This window comes from Harmonia axyridis, chromosome 1 (assembly GCF_914767665.1).
Source record: "Harmonia axyridis chromosome 1, icHarAxyr1.1, whole genome shotgun sequence".
Taxonomy (NCBI): domain Eukaryota; kingdom Metazoa; phylum Arthropoda; class Insecta; order Coleoptera; family Coccinellidae; genus Harmonia; species Harmonia axyridis.
The window spans coordinates 64,557,375-64,581,491 of record NC_059501.1 but is presented as its reverse complement, the minus strand read 5'-3'; the positions used below and the strand labels follow the sequence as shown (position 1 = coordinate 64,581,491).

The following is a 24,117-nucleotide window of genomic DNA, read 5'->3' as shown; positions in this document are numbered from 1 at the left end:
ATTCGCTGTAGGGTTAATCAAGAAAACAACATTGCGAACGGCAATATTCAAGGAATCCCTAGTCGAATTTGGTATCTCAGTGAACTCAATCGTGGCAGTCGAAATCTGAATCTACCTTGAAAATTCAAAATTTCTAGGTTTATCTTTTCAAAAGTATACAAATGGCTGCACCTGACCGTATAGACGGATATAAGTGGGCACATTTCATCAGTGAGTCGAACCCTATATCGTTTGATATAATTGCTAAGCTAACCCAAAACTCGAACTAGAGACATCATGATAAAATATTATGGTGCTTTGTTCTGAGAACAAGTTTCAAAAATATAGACATCTTGACAAAATAATAGGTATAGCACTCTGTTCGGTCAGGGTAGGCACTTGCCTACTCCACAGTTAGAAATCCATGTTTTTTAATGATAAAGCATTTTTTTAAAAGGTTCTTCGTTCACAAAAATTCATCACCAAATTTATATTTAAAATATTTATTAATTGGCAAATTATGCATTGCAAGAAGTTCTTTTAATATAAATAAATAAACTTTATTTAGCACTCGGCTATTGAAAAAAATTCTATAAGAGAATAAATCTCGAGTAAAATCTTTGTTCACAAGGTATGTAATACCTAATATTTAATATACACTGGCGATCAAAAAAAAGGTGTCACTAAGTTTTAACACTGGTTAATAACAATAGACTATATTTAGTTCTTCATCTATCTTTCATTAGAAAATCAACTAAATATGCGCAAAATGTAGACATATGGGCAGAAAAACTTGATAAAAACCATGTTCGAATAATTCTCCACTATAAATCCAGAGGCGTACCCAAAGGGGGGATAAGAGGGTATTTTCCCTCCAGAGGAATATCCATTCCTTCTATAAATATGAGTGAGTTTTGGATTAGCCATTTTGAATTGTTTGTCATGTATGTGATGTTTGTCTTATACTCGATTATTGACTATCAATGTTTTAAGATTTACCCTGTTTTGTTAATTTATTGATATTATTTAATTTATTTCAATGTTAATTTATTTCAAATTTTGCCTTTCTTTATATTTACATTTAATTATTATAGATTCTATGAAACTTATTTTAACTGCTTTGAACTAGAATTTATTGATGTATTGACGCCCCATGTATAATGCTGATGGTTGAAATTATTCACTTGTATTTATTGTGAATAAATAAATGAATGTTTCTATTACATTTCGTGTTTACCTTTTAATATGTGTCTTATGATTTCAAAAACTAATCAAGATTTTATTGTGTGTAGGTTTTTTTGGAAAACTTTTTCAAAAGAAGGAAAATTGTTGCAGGCGAATCTTAAAGTTTTTCGCGTTTGAATGAAACAGCTGACACTTCGACAGGTGAAAATCAATATAAAGAAGTGCCTGTAAATTCAAAGGACATCGGAAAGGAATAATATTCCACAAGAGAACAATTGGGTCTTTCTGCGGAAACCACAAATGGACGGCTGGACTCTGTTGTGGACTCCGTTTGTTTGTTGTTTTTCTTCAAGTGTTGCTCATCTAGCACTTTTTCACCGTACTAATGAGGGCCGAAAGCCCGAAACACGTGTCTAAGGTTAACACTTCTCCTGAGGCCATGTCCAATATTTTTTTTTCTTGCTTTATAATTTGACCCTCGATGACCTTTTCACATATCTTTTACCAGGACAAGGTTTTCACGCAGGTAGCTATAGCTTCCCACGTGGTGATGTTGGTTGTTGCTCGAAAACCCATTGGGTCTTCCTGCGGAAACCACAAATGGACGGCTGGCTTCTGTTGTGGACTCCGTTTGTTTGTTGTTTTTCTTCAAGTGTTGCTCATCTAGCTCTTTTTCACCATACTGATGAGGGCCGAAAGCCTGAAACACGTGTCTACGGTTAACACTTCTCCTGAGGGCATGTAATATTCTTTTTCCTTGCCATAAGAGAATATTCGGAGATTTCTTAGAAGTAACACAGGTATTTGAACTTCTTCTTCTTCTTGTTATCTCCACACATAAGACAGAATCAATGACAACAAAATTTGAACTGGTAAAGAACGAAAATTTTCTATTTGTGAATTAATTATTACTATACTAGACTTCCACCTTTGCATAATTTATTTACTGAAAATATAGGATTCTTTAATAATTAAAAAATTATATTTGATATGTTCCACTCATTGGTGAGTTGAAGTGAAATAATTCCTTATAATAAATAAAGAATAAAAGAATTAATCTAATAGATGAACAGCATTTTATCACATGATTAAAATCTCTTTTACGAATGGCTGAGTGAAGCTTCGCTGAGCACCTCAATCAAATGCATATTTCCTCAGCATTATTGAATTTACGCGTAAATAAATTTAAAATCACATTGAATGATGATTATTGGTGGGAACTTAATTTTAATTATATAAATATTTATGCATGTCAAGTGAATACTTCTCCCAGTAGCAAATATCAAAAAATATTTCAGATATCTATGGTGAAGAATAAGGAGGCATTAGAAGGTTTTTCCAGTTTCAAGATATATATGCTTGACTGCAAGATAGCTTCGATTTGATCTAATCGAGAGATAAATCAATGGGATTTGGAGGTGTTCTATTTTAAATCAGAGCAGTATTCAGCCAAACACTAATTCAATTGAATATTAATAAAGTAGTTTCAAACTCAATGAAAATATATCCAGAACTTTGTATACAACAAATCAATAATTATTGTTTTGGTATAAATCTTCATTTAACATTTGAATGATTCGAATATATAAGGACTAAATGTCCTACTATTGACCAGGGGTTAATTCTTCCATCAACAACAAATTTCTAGCAAAATTATTTTGAACTCCATATGCGTATTCCCTTGAAACGATTCTTTTTCATTTTCAAGATTTTTTCTCAAGTTTTCGACTTTATGACATTAAAACTTCAATAATTCAAATTTTGAGTGGATAAATTTTCACATGTCCCCAAAATGGTTAGATTACGTTGTCGAACTGTGATATATGTATTTTCAAATCCACAACTTTACTCTATCATTATGAATGGATATTATATCGAATGAAATATATTAATTTGAGTGATACTCCATGCAAATATGCAAATTTGAATATTTGGAATTCGATATTCTTATTGATTGTCGAATTCATAGTATGCAAAATATTTATTATTTTCTGTATCTACCTGCTGAAATCAAAGGTTTGGCAACTATTGCTCTCCTTATGTCACGTCACGTCGTTTGGAGCGCTTGAAGTCTTCTTCTTCTTCGTCAGCCTTCCCTTATCCACTCCTGGATGTAGGCCTCTTTCATGTTCCTCCATGCTGTCATGTCCTGTGCTATCTGAAAACATCTATTTCCCGCATACTGCTTTATATCATCAAGCCATCTTCTCTGTGGTCTACCTACATTGCGTTTCGTCGTTCTTGGTCGCCAGTGTGTTACCCTATATGTCCATCTCGATTTGTCCTGTCGAGCCACGTGTCCTGCGCTTTAAGTATGTTTTCTGAAATATTTAGGTATTCATTGCAATATATTTTGAGTTGATATGAAATGTTGATTCACTATGGGACATAATAAGTGCGTTCTTTGCGGAGAAACTTTCGAATTGAGTGAAATATCTGATTACATTTCCGCGCGCATCATGTCAAATTTGATAGTTCATGTTGGGGACAAAATTTGCTTACTGAAAATGACATATGCCCCCATTATCTATGTTTATTACTCTGAGATTCATCATTACACTCTTGAGTCAAAAAGAGCCCTAAGTGACTGGAAAGCTGTCCAGTCAAAACCGTCCAAATCGACCAAAATCTCAGACGTTAGCTGGCAAGGTTTAGCTTCCGTATTTTTGAACGTACATGGTATATTGTTCATTAACTATCTTAATAAAGATAAAACAATCAATAAGGAATATTACATAACATTATTGGATCGTTTGAGTACGAAAATAAAGAAAAAACGACCTCAAATACAAAATTTAAAAAAATCCAGCATAACAAACGAGGTGTTCTATAACATTTATTTTTGGCATACTATTCATATCTTCAATATTTTGGACCTAACATCGTTCTCTGTAGTGCCCCAATCTTCACTATTGACTCCATTCTTATTTCTAATATTACAAATTTTTACTCTCTCTCTATTAGTTAATATGGATTTACATAAATTATATGAGAGACCAAAAATAAATGGTTGAAAAAGAGGTAATGTGATTTTGATAACAAATCAGGTTGACTTCAACTTGCATGCATACTCTTGGTTTTTTACGAGGCCTATGAGATATCCTTTTTGAAATGACACATTGTTTATGTAATTCTGATAACAAATCAGGTTGACTTCAACTTGCATACTCCTTGTTTTATACGAGGCCTATGAGATTTCATTTTTAATATGAAACATTTTTCAAGTATTCAATTGAAAAATTTTAGAAAAATTGAGGGGCCCGTTCGGTCCTGCATCCTAGTGAGAACATATTATTCATTTATTATTTGAACAACGGCGATACTGTGCTGATAAGAGGATTTATAACTGTTAGCGCTAGATTTTCAAATCACCATTTTCAGTGTTGTTGTCACCTGAAACTCGTTTATCATGGCAGGTGAGTTTTAGTCATGTGAAATTATTGAGTGTGGCATTGTTTTCGAAATAATCGTATTTTTTCATTTTGAGAAAAAATTGTACCTGATTGCGTTTTGTTTCTCAGTGCAAATTGAAAAGTAAAACCTAAATGAAATTTCATAATATAGGACATTATTTTTTGAAAAGAAACCATTATTGAATGTTGGGAGAAATTAATGACATGCCAAAATGAAAAGAATTGAAAAAAACACTGAAGTGATGTAACACTTCACTCAATAAGGGAAATAACAATAAAAATACATTTTTTCTTGAAATTGGATTGTTTTGTCAATTTCTCTAACTTTTCAATATCTCCTTTTGAAAAGCTGAAAGATTCGTTTTTTATTTCGAAATAGGCAATCATTTCTTCATTAGTGTCAAATATCTTGCACTGAAACTCCTTTTAACCGTTATTGTCCATAGAGTAAAGTCCGAATAACACTAATCAAGTCTGCTTGCACATTTTTTAACATAAAGAAAAATTGTTTTATAAATATACGAAACTTGTTTTAATTCATTTTTCAAACAACAACAAATGTAGCATTAACCTTCAATGTCTTCATGCAGACTCAACTCTATGTTCAGAAATTATGACACACATCTTTTGGAACTTCATACTAACTAGAAAAAAAACAGAGGTTTGTCACTTGCGGTGCCATCTGTGCTTCAGATTTGGGACCTAATGAGTGACGTGTAATTGTTATTGATATTTTATCTAGAATATTGATAAAATATAAGGAATTCTGATTATAAGATCCCCTTTATATTCGGTATGACAATTCGAGTCATAATTTTTAACATTTCAACCTAGTCTGACCTGCAGTTAGGAAAATATTGGATTTTTTAAAATATTTTTCTTGAATTTTTTCTAGTTCTGGTAACGTTATGAATAGTTATTTATAATACAAGTGCAGAAGGCATTGATATTCTTCCACGAGTTCAAAATTCAAAAACGAGCCACGAAGTGGCGAGTTTTGGAATGAACGAGTGGTAGAATGAGCCTTCTGTACGAGTATTATACATTATTTTATCTAATTCATTGCATTTTCATTGAAATTAATGAAATATTTCCATAAATATAATTTAGTGATTTTTGCATTGAAAAATGTTGGTTGGCAGAACTGATTTCTTTAAGGCAATTTGATGAATTGACAGATAAAGCCGTAGCGGAAAGTTCGGAGTGCCAAAATAGAATAATAAAATATAACCATGAAAACTGTGCGTTTCTGATATATTCTCGCACGATTTTGTTCTACAAGATGTGGAAGAATGAACGGAATAACCACAGAATTAGAGAAAATAAGATTTCGCATGAAGATCGAAATTGTTATTTTTCATCAAAGTGTGAAATTTTATTTCGATTGTCTTAGTTATTTTGAAAATACCAGAAGAGCAAAATTTCGATCGGCCCCTTGTCAGATTATCTTCATTGAGGAAATAAACTTGGGCATCCGAAATCCGAACCCAAGGGCTTAGAAATGAGGGGAACTGGGGGTAATTACCCCCAAGATTTCTAAAATATAAAATTTCAGAATTCTCTCGAAGACGAAAATTTTTCCATAAAATTAACCAATAATCATTTTACTCTTCTTTCAAATCGACACGGTAGCAAAAAATTGGATCCCTTTACGGTTTATGAGTTCATAATCGCTTTCAAGATGATTACTTTGATTGCACTACGAGCATGTCTATGTCCAAGGTTTATTATTTTCCTTTATCTATCCGCTTTGTCGGCGTCGCCCCTTGTTTTGCCATCTTGGTTTTTTGCATTCGTCATCGGTATACACTTAACTGTTGTTTTCGGTTTTTTGTATCATTTTTGTCACAAAATGTTAATACTGCAGTTATCAAAGAACTGAACTGAATTATTCGCATCGAAAAATTGTCTATGCTGTATTTTACAATTTAATATGTCATTCAAATTGCCATTTATTGTTGAAGACATCAGTTTTGAATTGACTATACAGGATGTTCCTAAATTGGAAGTACGAACGGAAAGAATAGATTGCTCGGATCATTTTAAGAAATAAAGTCCTATCACAAGGGTCCGCAAGCGATTTGTTTTTTAGATACAGATGTTAAAGTTCAAGTTTTTTTCTCATAGCACCTTCCCTTCACAAGATATTTAACTCAAATTTGGCATAGATTTTCCATTTTAAAGTTTTCTTCATGTGATATGCTAATTTTGAATGCAAATCTACATTGTGATATTTTTTCTGGAAGAGTGCCCGCTTCTTTCTACCAGAACTTTTTTTTGTGAACCACTGGTGGTTTGTTTTTAGAAATGTAAAAAGGAACTCTGGTCCAGACTACACTTTTAGGTCTCTTGTTGTATCTGCTACCGATTTCGATGAATACATTGCAAACAATTTTTCAGTAAACCATGGAAAATTTAAATTATTATTAAAATGCAGTAAGTTGTGATGAATGAATAAATTATATGTTTTGGTACCTACTTATCAAACTTAATCAAGATTCGATGAACTGTTGAAAGTTTAATAAGAAAGTAAGACTACAAGAAACACCCTGGATCTCGAAAACGAAGCATTTACGGGCCCATGTATAGGACTTCTTATTCTTAAAAATATTCAAGGAATCTCTCATTTTTCTTCGTACCCCCAATTTAGGAACACCCTCTATAAGGTAATCGAATCGGTAGTTGAAAAAATGTTATTATTGGGAGTAATTTTTGGTTCAAATTTCGTTATCAAACATTTCTTTCGTACATTACAGATATGAGTAAACGTTGTCGTCAAAATTTTTTTTTTCGATTACGCCCTCCTTGTCCAAACATACCCTTGAAATTTCAAGTTTCTGAGGCTTTCCGTTTGAGAGTTATCGTGTTTACAGTCAGACGCCATGGATAGACAGAATTGAATTTGATCGCAGATTTTCGACATCAGTAAGCGAACCTTAACATTTGAGACCACTTGGAACCACCCTGCGAAATATCGAAACTAATCAGTCGTTGTCCGAAAGAATTCTATGGCTCAGAGGGGTATCAGAAGAACTTACTTATTTTTTCCGGAGTAGATGCAACAAAGTAAAAACTTAACACAAAAAATTTTCCCAACAATATGACCTCCACGGAATTCTGCCAGAAGGCCAGTTTACTACTAACCTTTAAACTTCAGTTCGATCGATTCGAAATTCGAACCTGCCCTCCACATATACATATAATTGTATAGGTAAGATGTTAAAGAGGTATTAATCCAGGCAGTTAGAGCATCGTTTGTATATATATAATACAGACACAAACAACACGCTCTACGGCTCTAATATCTTTAATTAACACTTCTCTTCCAACTGTTCATTATTTGAATATCATGTCGACAACTTGAATACGTGTACCTAATCCTAGGATTAAGGTACTTGCAAATTCAATGGTAAAACACGAACAAATGCGCATTCAGATAGGTCAGGATTTTAAAGCAATAATCAAGGCAGTTAGAGCATCGTTTGTATATATATATATAATACAGACACAAACAACACGCTCTACGGCTCTAATATCTTTAATTAACACTTCTCTTCCAACTGTTCAACATTTGAATATCATGTCGACAACTTGAATACGTGTACCTAATCCTAGGATTAAGGTACTTGCAAATTCAATGGTAAAACACGAACAAATGTGCATTCAGATAGGTCAGGATTTTGAAGCAATAATCAAGGCAGTTAGAGCATCGTTTGTATATATATAATACAGACACAAACAACACGCTCTACAGCTCTAATATCTTTAATTAACACTTCTCTTCCAACTGTTCAACATTTGAATATCATGTTGACAACTTGAATACGTGTACCTAATCCTAGGATTAAGGTACTTGCAAATTTAATGGTAAAACACGAACAAATGCGCATTCAGATAGGTCAAGATTTTGAAGCAATAATTGTTGGAAATGGATTGATTTCATTGTTTCCATTATTACCTTTATATAATTTGATATGTTTTTGTTACTATAGAGATGTTATAACGATATTGAAATGAAATAATTCTTGGAAAGCTGTCACAAAGTATTTTAAATCGAAGTTTTTCAAGGAATTAGTGTAGATACAACAATAATCTCCCAAAGATCATGGTATACATATGTGCAAACAAGGGACACTTGAAAATATTTATTTTTAAGAGTTTGCTATAATTTTATAAATGATATATGTATGTTAATTGTTGCAATTTAAACAGAACGATACTTTAAACAAAACTTCATTAATCACAATTATGATTCATGTTCTTGAGGAAACGAAAAATATATAAAAATGATGAATATATGCTTAAAATATTCAATTTTTCTCATCGGAAAACATTGCTATATAAAAAAGGTCATGGATTTTAACAAAAAACATAATGGAACATATTTCCGATTTCAACTATTTGAGGAAATGAATGGCTTCGAAATTTAATTCATGTCTATTGATATGATCTATTAATAACAAGAAAATATGCTTAGAAACTAGACTTGCGAACTTCATAGTTTGTAAAGGATACTAGGTACTAACATATGATTCCAGGATTCATATGTGAGATATTTTTTTCCTTTTTTTGCATTGATCGTCCTTGTTGCTCCTTTTTTCTTACTTTTACGTTTTTTGGTTTTTTAGGATTTCTATTCTTCCTTATATATTTCATCGCATTTCTGAACCACTGAAGATATTCATTTTAACGTTCTAATTCTGTTCATTTCTATACATAAAATTTTAAGATCAAGAAGCGCAGACTTCTCTGACTTTACGACAGTGCCTTTCTCGAATTGTGATTTATCGATAAATACTAAACTTAAATCCGATAATATATTTCATCTTCTATTTTGATTCAGTTTATTGATACTCGATACGGGGGCAGTTATTCGATAAGCGTTTCTGTTTATCATGTTGTGAATAATTTGCATAGGCTAAATATGTGAATGTCTGATAATAACGTAAATGGTAAATATGTGGAGTAAATTGTACTTTCAACAAACATCGTAGATTCTACTGAGTTGCACAGACATTTATAAAAGATCGGTCCAAAATTTATTTTAATTCGAAGAATTATTTCGACTTTACGCATTTTGTTATTTGAAATCCATGGTAACATAGCTATGTAAGGTATTTCTTAAAGACATGCTACAATTTAATGGGGCGGTTCCTGGTTGAAAATAACAAAATAATGAATGAACAAATGTCGTGAATATCCTTATTTCAGATATAAGATGGAAAAGTTTCGATAAAAAATCAATGCATCAGTGCATGAACGAAATAGTAGCATAACTTTTTAGATATCTTTATCTAATTTATTACTACTTCTTCAAATAAAAAAAAGTTTAAATGCAGGGTTAAATCGCCCACCACTTTTCAGGATACCAGTGAAGCAATCTCAAACGTTACTTTAATTTACCGAGCATTTATACCACATGCAAGAATTCAAAATATGTTTTTACGCCTAAATTTTTAATTTTAGAAGAAGCGCATTTTCAGCCGTTGACAAGACTTTTGTATAATATCTTAATCTGAATATTCATGAAAAAATAGAAGTTTGTTCGGAAAGTTATATCAGGCATATATTTATTCTTCAATAAAAATTCATATGTTTGTTTTTTTCTTTCTAAAAAAATCAATAAATAAGGACTTTCCGCAATGACGAACTTTTTGGAATTGATAATTGAGAAAACCTCATATAAATAGATGGTCTTTAGCGTAAAATGAAGTGTACTAATTTTTGAACTGATCGCTGAAACGGTATAGACCCCTCTTTTGTGTTAATTGAGTAAGAAAGAAATGACACATTTTATTAAAAAAAAAGTAAAGATTTTTTCTCGAATCTTTTCAAAATTTGCATGCCTTCTTCAAAGAATACCCTCTATAAAAATGAGGACAGCACAGAAGAGAAGTTAGATGCTCTTGTGTGATTTTCCAATGTATGTAATGTTTTTATAAAATTTCAATTCTTTAAAATTTTTTTTCTGAATTTTCATTAAATTTTATTTTATTTTTCTGATCAATTAGGGGTTATATCTACAATGAACCCCCCCTTAACGCCTATGATTATAGCCTAGTGTTCTTCGATAGAAAATGCAAGTAAAATGAGTACTAGGAATTGAACAATGAATCATAAAATTTGTACCTATCTATCCAGATATATTGGATATATTTGACGCAAGTCGACAAAGAATGAATAATACAATCAACAAAGCATTTTCATACGCAACTTTCGCTATCTTTTATATATTTCATCAACTGACAATGGTTGCTCTAAAATAGGAATTTACCTCCGAGGTAATTGAAAGGAAAAAAAAGATGACTGGATCAATATCATCAGGGAAATGTGGATGTTGCTTTTTGAAAATTGTTTATGTTCTGGATGCCACAAATTAGTTGCAGTGCGTTATCTTTTTCTGCAAAACATATTGTTTTTTTGTTCAGGAATATAATTCCTTTGAAATATTTTGAAAAGTTTTAAAAATAAATCTGTGAAATATTCTGCATGCTTTTCCGCTCGTCCATTTAGTAAATCTTGAATTTACTTGCGAACATTTTTGTGATGCCACTCTCGCCGTTTTGACGGACTTCAGTGCAGTCAGAGAAAACAGTTCAAAACTACAAATTTAACATCGATAATCGTCTAAATTCAATATACAGGGTGGCCATTTGAAAACGAAACAGACGAGATTACAGACGAAATAAAGTTTTTCGATAGAAATGCTCGGACAGGTCGATTTCTGTTTCGAAGGGGGACAACTTAAGATGTAGGTTACGGACGCATAGCGCTTCAACCCTTGCTACTACAACCCTCACCCCCAAATTTTGAATAGGGAAGATGGGGTGAGTGATACCTCATTTGAAAGGTATTTTTATACTGATTTCAGCACAGTAATTGTTTTTTCATTTTATGCATTAGTTCTCGAAATATTCTCAACTAAGTATTTGAAAATGAAGTGGTGTTTTCATGGCACTTGTAGTGTTTTGTGAAAAATCGACATTTTGAGCTTCAAAACAACCATTACTGTGGCTTCCTTCCTAACTAACTAACGCATGAATATTTCGAGAACTAATGCATAAAATGAAAAAACAATTACTGTGCTGAAATCAGTATAAAAATACCTTTAAATTGAGGTATCACTCACCCCATCTTCCCTATTCAAAAATTGGGGGTGGGGGTTGTAGCAGCAAGGGTTGAAGCGCTATGCGTCCGTAACCTACATCTTAAGTTGTCCCCCTCGAAACAGAAATCGACCTGTCCGAGAATTTCTATCGAAAAACTTTATTCCGTCTGTAATCTCGTCTGTTTCGTTTTCAAATGGCCACCCTGTATTGTAATAATATGATTTTTCAATATTAAAATTGTACATATATTATACAGAGAAAAATAAATGTAGTTGAATGCAACTAATGCACGAGATCACTGCAAAATGGCGTCATCGTAAGTACGCCCAATCAATATTGTTGCCCATCACGTGATAATAGGTTTGAATAATAATAATTATAATTTGGGGAACCTGTGGAAAAACATACTTCAAAAAAATACAAACGTTACAAAATAAATTTATTAAAGTGTTGTTTAATTATGATCGATTAACAAATACTACACAACTTTACTCTGATTTGCAAATACCAAATTTTAAGAAAATATTAGAATTAGAACAATGTAAATTAATTCTTAAAATCATAAATAAAATGCACCAGTTCAATACAGAGTATAAATTTACGAAAGATATTCATAGTTATGAAACAAGAACACATCAAAACTTATATCAGACAAAAGTCAAAAGTCAAAAAGGGCTGAATAACCCAATAGCACAAGCTTCAAAAATATTTTGTAGGATTTCACATAAGCCTACTTATGCGTTTCGTCCCTGGCACACACACCGGACTCATCAGTGTGACTTTGGTATATTTGTGTGTGCCGTGTCACAGACGCTTGGGTAATTTATTATTATCGGGAGCCACCGGGACTCGACCCGGCACCTTGTCGCAACTCGGTGAGGGAGTTTACACTCTTTACCTCTAGGCCACCGAGCGCTGTGTTTATTGTTGTTAAGTGGGGCTTTATGAGAAGCCGCCACAATTTAATCAATTACCTACTTCCATAAAATCTGTCAGTTCAATTGGTAAATTTTCTGATCAAATAAGAGAATACTTAGAGTTGGTGTAATGTGATTTTGTCCGATTTTTCAATAGAATGTTAAGTTGGCATTTTTGAAATTTGTCTTGATGTGGAACTGCGATTCCTCAAGCATCAGGTGTGTATGTACGAAATAAGATTTTATTTGCTAACAAAGGCACTGGTTAATTTCAATGGAATTCTGTATCTACCAACCTCGATACCAGTTTAGGGTACTGTTTAGAGGATTGTGAATGTAATTTTTTTTTGTACTTGTATATTTTATTCAATAAATCATTTCTAAAAGAAGGTTGAATAACAATAACGAAAATTCATTCTAAAACCTAAGGCATACCAGTTTTTGTCTTGGAATTTATACATAATTCATTTGATCGTCAAAAACTAGGAAAATTCTTTGGTTTCCCTCCTACGAAGGATTTGCCATAGAACAATGCCAGAACTCGTCTTCTTTCTCTTTGTGGGCGCATTCGCCATTTTGTAACGTTTAGCTTTTTGTACTAAATATAATTTATTTTTCTAGCTTATTACTGGGTAGATACTCGTGCTCGCAATGGAGTACCATCCACTGCTCTACGTGGTGGTACTGACAGTGATGGTGACGCAATTTACGTTGGACGCGCTTTCCACGAAGGCGATTGGCTACCAGCCAAAGTGATTCCCAACAAAGATGTCGCTTACATCGCCTTCAGTGGTGAAGAACATAGCAAATATGAATACCAGGTGAGATATAGTTATGTATGAATTGAATACTCATCCCTAGAAACAAAAATCAATATAAAATAATAGATCTAAGACGTAATAATTTAATATTGATATTAAAATATATCCAATTCAATTTTCTCTGGACACTTATCGATTTTTCTTCTAGAGGAATTTTTTTTAACAATATTCCACTGTCTAACGAGGTTTTAAAATTGATAGTTGCCGCTTCAATTTCTTAAAAAGAATGCTATTGTACCTTCTTTCTTTGAAATGTCATTCAAAGTATTGAAGTTTGTATTCAAATACTTTGATCATTTTAAAGCCAGATTTAGCTGATCAAACCTGTTACTCTGTTACTACTTTATAATCTGGATATTCTCAATGTCATATGATAATATCATTTTTACTATTCTATATCTATTATCTATTATTATTATTACAGGTTGTTTCCAAATTAGATGTGAACCTTGATGGAGGTGTCACTATCACACATTTGCTATCGCTTGAGCCTTATTTTTTGATATCCGAAAATCAACACTTTCCGAGATATCTGGGGTCTTGTGTTTTTTGAAAAATTCCTCATTTTTCGTCAATTTTTTCTACGTTGACCAAGTTTGATTCAAATTTCGGTTTATTTTTATCAGAAAAAGATTTGATATGTATGAAAAAACCAAAACTATGCTGTATTAAATTTTGAATAGGAATTAGTATGATTTGAAACTATAGGTACCTATATGAAGAAAAGAATAGTAAATTTATAATATAAATTTGCCTGCAACTTTCGAATTCCACAAATTATGAAGTATGAAGAAATTATTTTGAAGACTTGCCAAATTCCTTCTTTATTCTCTAAAAAGTTATCGTTAGAATGCAGGCACTTGTTTTGTTTCAGCAGATTTTGATTTGAAATGGGAAAAAAGCAAAGAAAGGAAAGTAATCAATCAAATAATTTTCAATTGCAATTAAACTCGAAACTTCAATATGAAATGTATTCCTGAATAATGGGTGATATGATTTCCATCATTCCTTATACATATATACAAGCATGTATCCTCTTTCTTATTTCTTCAGTTGTTACATTCCGCCTGAAATTTATTCTCAATCTTCGCTCTGTTTCGTCTGTTCTAATGGTATTAGATCCGAACTTCTCACTGGCCACGAAAATAATCAAAAATTACATTCAAATTTGGTCAAGGTAGAAAAAATTGACGAAAAAAGAAGTAAGGTGAGAAATCTTTTAAAAATAACAAGAACTCAAATATTTCGTTAACTGTTGATTTTTGGTTATGACTAAATATGGCTCAAACGACAGCAATTGAGACATACTAACATGTCCTCCAAGGTTAACGTCTAATTTGGAAACACCCTGTATAAAGAAAGTCAGAAGTTCGAACTTTATCAAATGATCTCAAGTATTCTTGACATTATGTATGAAATTTATAATTGTTTATTTTTCCAGGTACTTTGTGAGCAAAGATTTGACTGGGTTCCTGCGAGGGATGGTGAAATTCCAGAAGGAGCAGTTGAAGGTGGAAGGACTTGTGATGGAGAACCACTCTACATTGGAAGGGCCCATCATCACGGTTCTTTGACAGTTGGAAAGGTGCGTAGCATTAAAAATTTTCTAATCTTACCTAGCGCCATCAATTATGTCAGCAAGGGCGTAGAAATGGGAGAGGGGTATTGGGGGTAAATACCCCCTCAAGATTTTCAGAATATAAAATTTTAGAAATCTCGCAAATACGAAGAACGAGAATTTCTCCATAAAATTCACCAATTATAATCATTTTACTTTGATTTCAATCGACACGTCAGTAAAAAATTGGACCGCTTTACGGTTTATGAGTTTATTATCGCTTTCCTGATGAGTACTTTTATTGAAATAAGAGCTCGTCTTTGTCCGAGGTTTATTATTTTCCTTTATCTATCCGCTTTCTCGGCATCGTCCTTCTTTTGCTATATGTGATTTTTGCATTCGTCATCAGTATACACTTTGACTTACCCGTTGTTTTCGGTTTTTTGTATTATTCCCGTCACGAAATTCCAATACTGTAGTTATCAAAGAACCGAACTGAGTAATTCGCATCGAACAATTGTCAAGGCTGTGTTGTACAATTAATTGTGTTCCATTCAAATTGTAATTTATTTGTCAAAACATCAGTTTTGAATTGACTATATTTACAGGGTGTTCTTAAATTGGAGGTACAAAAAAAAATGACAGATCATTTAAAGAAAAAAGTCGTATAACAAGAATCCGTAAACGTTTTGTTTTTGAGATATAGGTGTTAAAGTTCAAGTTTTTCTCTCATAGCACAGTCCCTTCAACAGATATCTAACTTGAATTGGCATATATATTCCAATTTAAAGTTTTCATCATGTGATATCCTAATTTTAAATGCAAATCTAGAGGGTGAATTTTTGCTGGAAGGGTGTCCGCTTCTTCCCCCCAGAATTATTTTTTTTGTGAACCACTGATAGTTCAGAAAAATTTGAAGAGAAACTCTGTTTCAGTACTACACCTTTTGGTCTGTTGTAGTTTTGTTATATATGCAATCGATTCCGAGAAAATAATTCAAACAGCTCTCCATAGTAATTCTCAGGAAAATCCAAATTATTATAAAGATCCAGTCAAGTAGCTGTGATAAATAAATTAATTTTAAGTTTTGGTACTTATTTACCAACTCTGTAGCGAAGATTGATAAAGATTCGATAATCTTGTTAAGCATCACAAAAAAAAAGGACTACAAGAAACGCCATATATCTCGAAAACAAAGCGTTTGCGGGTTTAGGTTTATGGGCAATTTTATTTTTAAAATCATCCAAGGAATCTCTCATTTTCCTTGTTGATTCCAATTTAGGAGCACCCAGTATAAGATAAGAACTATCGAATTGGTAATAAAGAAAATTATTTCGAGTAATTTGGTTCAAAATTCGTTATTAAACCTCTTATTCTCACATTATAGGTATGAGTCAATGTCGTCAAAATTTTTTTTTTCGAATACCCCCAAGAAAAAGAAAGATCTACGCCCTTGCATGTCAGTGAATTTTTTCGCGCCTTTTCAAGTTTTTCAAACAAGATATCGACCATTATTGCATCAATAGAATAGTTGATGAACTCTTTTATTTTTATAAATTCGAATATAGAACTGGAATGTTTTTAGCGAGCTGGGGAATTTTGACACAATGTTTTTATTCTATAGTGCATTTCGTCCATCCTGTATGTACGATATATCTGTATTTTTACGATAACTTAAAAAAAGAACCTAGCAACTTTTTTTTATATAAAATCTTTTCATATCTCGGAAGAAATTGGCTACATTCAGACTTAGTTATGTTATTACTAAAAATTCGATGAAATTTCATAAAAAAATGAATCATTTGAAATTAGAATAGAATCAGAAGTAACAGAAAACCTTTCAATTCGATTTGACATGTTGGTAAATTTTATTGAGATATTAGAATAGTTCTTACATTTTTATTATTAATCCCCTTATTCCAACATCTATAGATGGATTCTTCAAATCCATACCTAGGCTGAGCAAACATAGTGTCTGCGACTTCAGTGAGAAGTTAATATACAAAGGGTTTTCCAATAAGAGGTTTTATTTTGATTTTGAAAAAAAAACTTTATTTTGTGACAAATCAACGGATATTTATTTCATTGTTAAGCGAAAGGTTTGTCATTAACGATGGAAAACAGTATCAGCCAAATGACAACCACTGCTACGGTTGTAGCACCATGTCTTTTCATAATATTTTCCATGACCAAGTCGCACATTTGCGAATCTATGTCTTCGAAACGTCACGTATAGGTAATTCATCTTTGAGGTCTTGAATCGATTGTGGAGAATTGGCATAGAAAAAACGAAAAAAAAAATTAAACATGTTTGTAGTGAGTGTTATCGATTTTAATGCGTTGTTGAACCTTTTATTGTTATATTTTTAGAAATAGCGTGGTTTTACTTGTCTAATGTTTCGAACGAGGCAGCTTCCCAGATAGCCAGCTTTTCAAAATGAAAACTTTTATTGGAGAACCCTGTACAAGATATAAAGTTCAATTAAAGAATAATTTGTAAAATTCTCGTAGTTATGTGACAGTTAATATAAGTGGCATTATAATGTTAAGAAACTTGGTAAACAAATAAATAATTCTTTTCTTTAATTCATTAGGTTCACCCAAGCCATGGTTGTTGCTACATCCCCTATGGTGGAAAGGAACATCACTATAACCATTATGAGATCCTCATTCTTAGACCTTGAAGGGAATTGTGCACATCAGAAAATTGTAAAATTCATATATTCTATGTAATTATTTAAAAAAATACATAATAATTATTGAATCTGTCTCCTTATTCCAGATATACAGGTTGTTTATGAATTTTTGGAAAAAAAATAGGGGGTGGATTTCTTGTCATAAAATAGGTTGGGTCTTTCATATCATATAATCTCTTTTTGAGCCCTCTGCTTAGTTTCAACCCCCTAAACGAAAGAAGTTCTCAATTTTTTCTAAAAAACCAAAAATCCGACAAGAAAGAGATTAAGCAGACTTTTCATTCGGGTGGAAAGGAATTCAAAGGAACTTTTGGTGATGTTCCTCTATGATTGAAAGGGAAAGAAAAAGCCACCCCTAAGTCTTGTAAGCAAGAAACCTCTACCATATTGATATTTTACAATAAAAAAATTTATTTTGAATAGCTTGATCCATTCTTACCAAATACGTTCTCTTGTAATTTCTTGCTGAATTTCACGGTTTTTGAGAAAAAAAGAATAATTTATCAGCAGATATGAGTCGAAGTGGCTGGAATTATTTCCGATCTAGAATTGAACTGGTATGTGGATGTCATCACCAAAAATATTTTGGAATGCCATCTTACTCGCACAAAATGTCTGCTCATTTTCTTTCTTGTCTGTTTTTTGTTTTTTGATAAAAAATTGAAAACTACTTTTCGGGCGCTATCTTTTGGTGGCTTTAAGCAGCGGGGCTCAAAGAAAGATCATATGAAACACCCACTGTATTTTTTGACAAGGAATCACTCCCTTAATCTTTTCGCAATTATTCATATACACTCTGTATATATATCTTTCTAGTAAATAATTGGAGTAAGAAAGATATTTGACCATATAAGATTAAATTAATGGAATATATATACCTATTATATAGAAATTTTAAGTCTTTATTTCGGGTGACATGGAAATTACAAATCATAGTGGGCTGATTTGAACAGAAAAAATTTTCTTTCAATATCTGTCATCAAAATAATTTCAATAGATTGAAGTGAGTGATAGTACACTTTACGATGATTTTGTTAATACCAAATCAAAAGACCTCTGTTGCTTACTGTCACTCTTATCACTTTAACATTTCTCCTTTTCCTGATATCACCACTGAAAAATACAATGAAGCATGCATACTAAATCCTCCTAATTTTTTTGTTATAATATTTTTATGTGAGGTATGCACTGCAATTGTCTGAAATCATATTGCAAAAATTCATTCTCATTGCATACATTTTGGAAATATCAAGATCGATCCAATGATGAACTTTTTTAAGAGTGTGATATGAAATTGAAGAACGGCAAAAATCTACTTAACACATTTCTATTAGGAGAAAAATTTTCCAGTGAGAATCCTTGAGCCCCTCATGATTTGCATATGCGTTGAACCCCCACTTACCTCTCTTTGAACAACGGAATTCTACTGGCAAGAGTAAAATTATCACCCCTGAAATCTACTATACATGGATTATTTAGAACACGGGAACCACCTGGAAGTGATGGTCAAATTATTGGAAAATTTCTCGAAGGATATAGCGATGTTGGAATGGTATACAGTTAAGGCAATTTCAAATGCCAAGAAAGTACATCAGAGGTATCAAATTTTGAATGAGGTAGAAAAATGTATACTCTTACAACTGCAGAATGGGAATGTCTCATACGACTGCCAGTAAATCCTAGAATAATTGCAAAAATGGGGGAGGAGCTCCTATATGGAAGAAATTTCAATGCACATGCAGATCCAGGCTCGACTTTTGGGGGGGACTTGCCAGAGGCAATAAAGTGACACTACTATGGGTACCAGGGCACTTTGTGGTTGAAGGAAATGAAAAAGCTGATGAACTTGCAAAAAGTGCATCAAGGTTAACACCAGCTGGACCTGAGCCTTTCTTTGGGCTAGGAAAAGACCAATTTAAGGCTGCGGTCTAGCAATGGGAGTTGAATAACAGGATTTCACCTAACTACGCCAGAAAGTTCTTGTAGTTATCACGAGCCGAGTTTCGGATGATGGTGGGATTGCTGACGGGGCACTGTCGGTACAAACATCATTTGTACCGTATGGGAAAGTCAGCAGATGAGATGTGCAGGCTCTGTGGATCGAAAGCATAAATAGAAATAGAACACATGGTATGCAAGTGTCCAGAGCTGGCTGGCCAAAGAACCATTCATATGGGGAAGCCGGTCCTGCATACCCGAGAGGTAACGGCCTCTAAGGAGGTTGTCAGTTTTATCAACGCCATTGACGACCTCCTTGGTTTCCATGAATGTGTAGGGTAGAGAACAAACTATCTACATGGTCGCAGTTTCCGGAAGGCTTACCGAGCCACAACGACCCCAGTTCAAATATTAATAATAATAATAATGATGGGAAGAGACTTTCAGACATATTTGTTTCAGAAACTGTTAAACGAAATGAATTTCGAAATGTTGAAAGATACAATTGCTACATTTCTATTAGCCAACTATTACTGTTAGAAAAATGCTGACCTGCTGGAGATCTTTTGATTTTGAGATCATCATCCTCAGAATTCCTTTTCTGTTAAAATCAAGGTTGACTTTTTTGTACTGCTCCAAACAATTATCCCAAAAAAGAGAACAGATTCGACCAAAGCATTATATACCATTTTCAGTATTTCTAATTGAAAGAAATTGTCTCAGCTCGTCAAAGACATACGAGTATACCAATATTCTAAAACATTTGGTTGAATACTGCGAATGAGGGACACATTTTAATGTGTTATTATGATAATATTCATATGATTATACAGGATCTTTCACGAGGAACCTCACCCATATTTATACGGGAAACTACTGAACGTATTTTCATGAAATTCAGCACTTATAAGTATGTCACGATGCTGATGAAATCTAAAATATTTTCAAGGCATGAGCACCTCCGGTTTTTCCGGAAATGACGTCAACTTCCGTTTTTCAAATAAGAACACCATTTTTTTATTGCGGAAATAGATTCTTTAGAAAATTTCAAGTTATTTTGATGTAACATTTTTCAGTTTTGGTTGGAAAATTCTCTCTGAGCGGGAAAATTCGAAAAAAAAATCGAAAATAGAGCTCCGCTGAAACAAGAATAACTTCGAGGTTTTTGGATGGAAAATTTTCATTTTTGGGATTTTTCAAGATGTAAGATTGATGTATCCACTTTAAAAATCGAAATCGCGATTCATGATACAGGGGGTGAAAAAATCGCTTTCAAAGTTAGGGATGACAAAATCGTGAAAAATCAATTTTTTCGAATTAGAACCCCATTTTTTTATGGCAGATATTGAATCTACTGAACTCAGGAACTGTTACTTAAACCATGTTTAAGATTTTACTACCATAATATGCAAGAGAAAAAAGTTACAGGTTGTTCCTAAATAGATGGCGAATTTTGATTCGAATTTGTATCGGAAACCTCTTTATTTCAACTAATCGGCCATCGGTTTTCTCTCCAGTGATAAATAATTCCTTATGAACCATATGCAAAAACTTACCATGTTTTACTTTCTTTTTTTTTAATGATAGATATCATTAATTACATCTGCCAAATTCCTGAAAATTTCATCTTTTTGGCGTGAAGGGAAAAGAAATAGCTGAAAATTCAAGACGAAAAACAGTTTTTTGTGAATAACTCAGAAAATATCCACTTTAGGGCAAGGGTGTGATGCATACACTCACATTATTTTTTAACGTAGATTCAATATCTGCCATAAAAAAATTGGGTACTATTTCGAAAAAATTGATTTTTCACGATTTTGTCATCCCTAACTTTGAAAGCGATTTTTTCACCCCCTGTATCATGAATCGCGATTTCGATTTTTAAAGTGGATACATCAATCTTACATCTTGAAAAATCCCAAAAATGAAAATTTTCCATCCAAAAACCTCGAAGTTATTCTTGTTTCAGCGGAGCTCTATTTTCGATTTTTTTTTCGAATTTTCCCGCTCAGAGAGAATTTTCCAACCAAAACTGAAAAATGTTACATCAATATAACTTGAAATGAATTCCTTATGAACCATATTATGGTTCATAAGGAATTATTTATTTATCACTAGTTAGAAAACCGATGGCCGATTAGTTGAAATAAAGAGGTTTCCGATACAAATTCGAATCAAAATTAATAGTAAACACAAAATGCTACTGAATAAAGAGGAATTTGGCAGCTGTAATTAATGATATCTGTCATTAAAAAAAAAAGAATGTAAAACATGGTAAGTTTTTGCATATTATGCAAAAACTTACCATGTTTTACATTCTTTTTTTTTTAATGACAGATATCATTAATTACAGCTGCCAAATTCCTCTTTATTCAGTAGCATTTTGTGTTTACTATTAATTTGGTGATAATTCGTGTTGAGTTATAAAATCGATCACTATGCCTAATTTTACCAATGAAGATTATTTAAATCTTATTATTAAAGATTATTATGAATCTGAATTCACAAAGAATGGTTCTTTCAATAGGCATAACAGTCATTATTGGGATGAAGAGAACAACCACCACTTCACACAATGGAACTTTCAAGAGACCTGGAGTTTCAATGTTTTTTGCGCCATCAAAAATAATGCAATTCTCGATGTTCATATTTATGATGGGACTTTAACTGGTAAGATAGAACACTACACATGTTTGCATTATTTAAGGAATGTTCTCCCTTAGGAGATAGATATTCTGACATATTGACTCAAATAATTGAGCCGCTAGTACAGAACCATAATGACTTATGGTATCAACAAGATGCCGCGCCTCCACACAATTCACTCAATGTGTCAAATATCCTCTACAGGCTATTTGAAGATCGATGGTTGGCGAACAATGGTCCACATCTTTGGCCACCACGTTCTCCCGATTTAACTCCTTTAGACTATTACGTCATTTCCGGAAAAACCGGAGGTGCTCATGCCTTGAAAATATTTTAGATTTCATCAGCATCGTGAAATACTTATAAGTGCTGAATTTCATGAAAATACGTTCAGTAGTTTCCCGTATAAATATGGGTGAGGTTCCTCGTGAACGACCCTGTATAATATGATTATATTTTTTGTTTTGCCTCTTGCCTATTTCTCTTTCGCAAAAACATTTTTTGATTTGAATATAGTTTTTCGAAATCTAAAGCTCAGTAAGTAAAAGTGCTGTGGTTTCCACCTGCCCAATGGGTGCATGACGAGGGCTTGAAAGCTCCGAGACTCATCACAAATTTTTGTTTAACGATTGAGTTGTTCAATAATTTGAAATGATGGATTCTTATCAAATATGTCAGATAACAGTTTTCGTTAAGAACGAATTATTCCTCATTAATAATGAAGATATTATTTGCACTTTTATTCCATTTTTGTGTACCTAATTTACAAATGAAATAATCTCGATTTGTCTTTTCGTGCCGAGGTAATTTGGACTGGAGTTCACCGTCAGAAAGTCTAGCCATATAATTATGACTAGACTTTCCGACGCTCAGTTGAATATAAATTTTGGCGATAGCATTGGCGATATGATTATATAAAAAGTGGAAGTTACAAGGGCGTTGATCTTTTTTTTTTCTTGGGGGGTAATCGAAAAAAAATTGTTGAGACATTGTTTACTTATATCTATAATGTGAGAAAAAGAGGTTTGATAACGATGTTTGAACCAAATTGCTCGAAATAATTTTTTATAATTGCAATATTCTTATTACAATTCGATTGTTCTTATCTTATACTAGGTGCTCCTGAATTGGAGTTACGAACGAGAGATTCCTTGTGTAATTTCAAGAATAAAATGGCCCATGAATATGAGCCCGCAAACGTTCTGTTTTCGAGATACAGGGTGTTTATGGTAGTCCTACTTTTTTGTGATGCTTAACCAGTTTATCGAATCTTTATTAATATTCGCTACAGAGTTGGTAAATAAGTACTCAAAGTTATAATCAATTTATTTATCACAGCTACCTAACTGGATCTTTATAATAATTTGGATTTTCTTGAGAATTACTATAGAGAGCTGTTTGAATTTTTTTCTCGAAATCGATTGCATGTACGACAAAACTACAACAAACCAAAAAGTGTAGTACTGAACCAGAGTTTCTCTTTAAATTTTTGTGAACTACCTGGGGTTCATAAGAAAATAATTCTTCGAGAAAAAATTCACCCTGTAGATTTGCGTTCAAAATTAGTATATCACATGATGAAAACTTCAAATTGGAATATCTATTCCAATTCAAGTTGAATATCTTGTGAAGGGAAGGTGCTATATTAGAAAAAAACTCTAACTTCAACACCTTCATCTCAAAAACAAAGCGTTTGCGGACTCATGTTATAGGACTTTTTTTCTTGAAATGATTTCGTTCTTCGTCTTTGCGCGATTTCTAAAATTTTATATTTTGAAAATCAGTACTACCCCCTTGGAAAGATCCATGTTTTGAATTGAATTTATCTACAGGTTGTTCCCAAATAGGAGGTACA

General features: G+C 32.7%; 1 protein-coding gene across 1 annotated transcript; it reads left to right on the top strand.

Moving 5' to 3' along the window:
* The first annotated feature begins 4,427 nt into the window (after positions 1-4,427).
* LOC123683761 (natterin-4-like) lies at positions 4,428-17,746 on the top strand. Its single transcript, XM_045622646.1, has 4 exons — positions 4,428-4,580; positions 13,225-13,424; positions 14,866-15,009; positions 17,577-17,746. The coding sequence occupies exons 1-4, from the start codon at positions 4,574-4,576 to the stop codon at positions 17,664-17,666; spliced, it is 441 nt and encodes a 146-aa protein (XP_045478602.1). The 5' UTR covers positions 4,428-4,573; the 3' UTR covers positions 17,667-17,746.
* Positions 17,747-24,117: the final 6,371 nt, after the last annotated feature.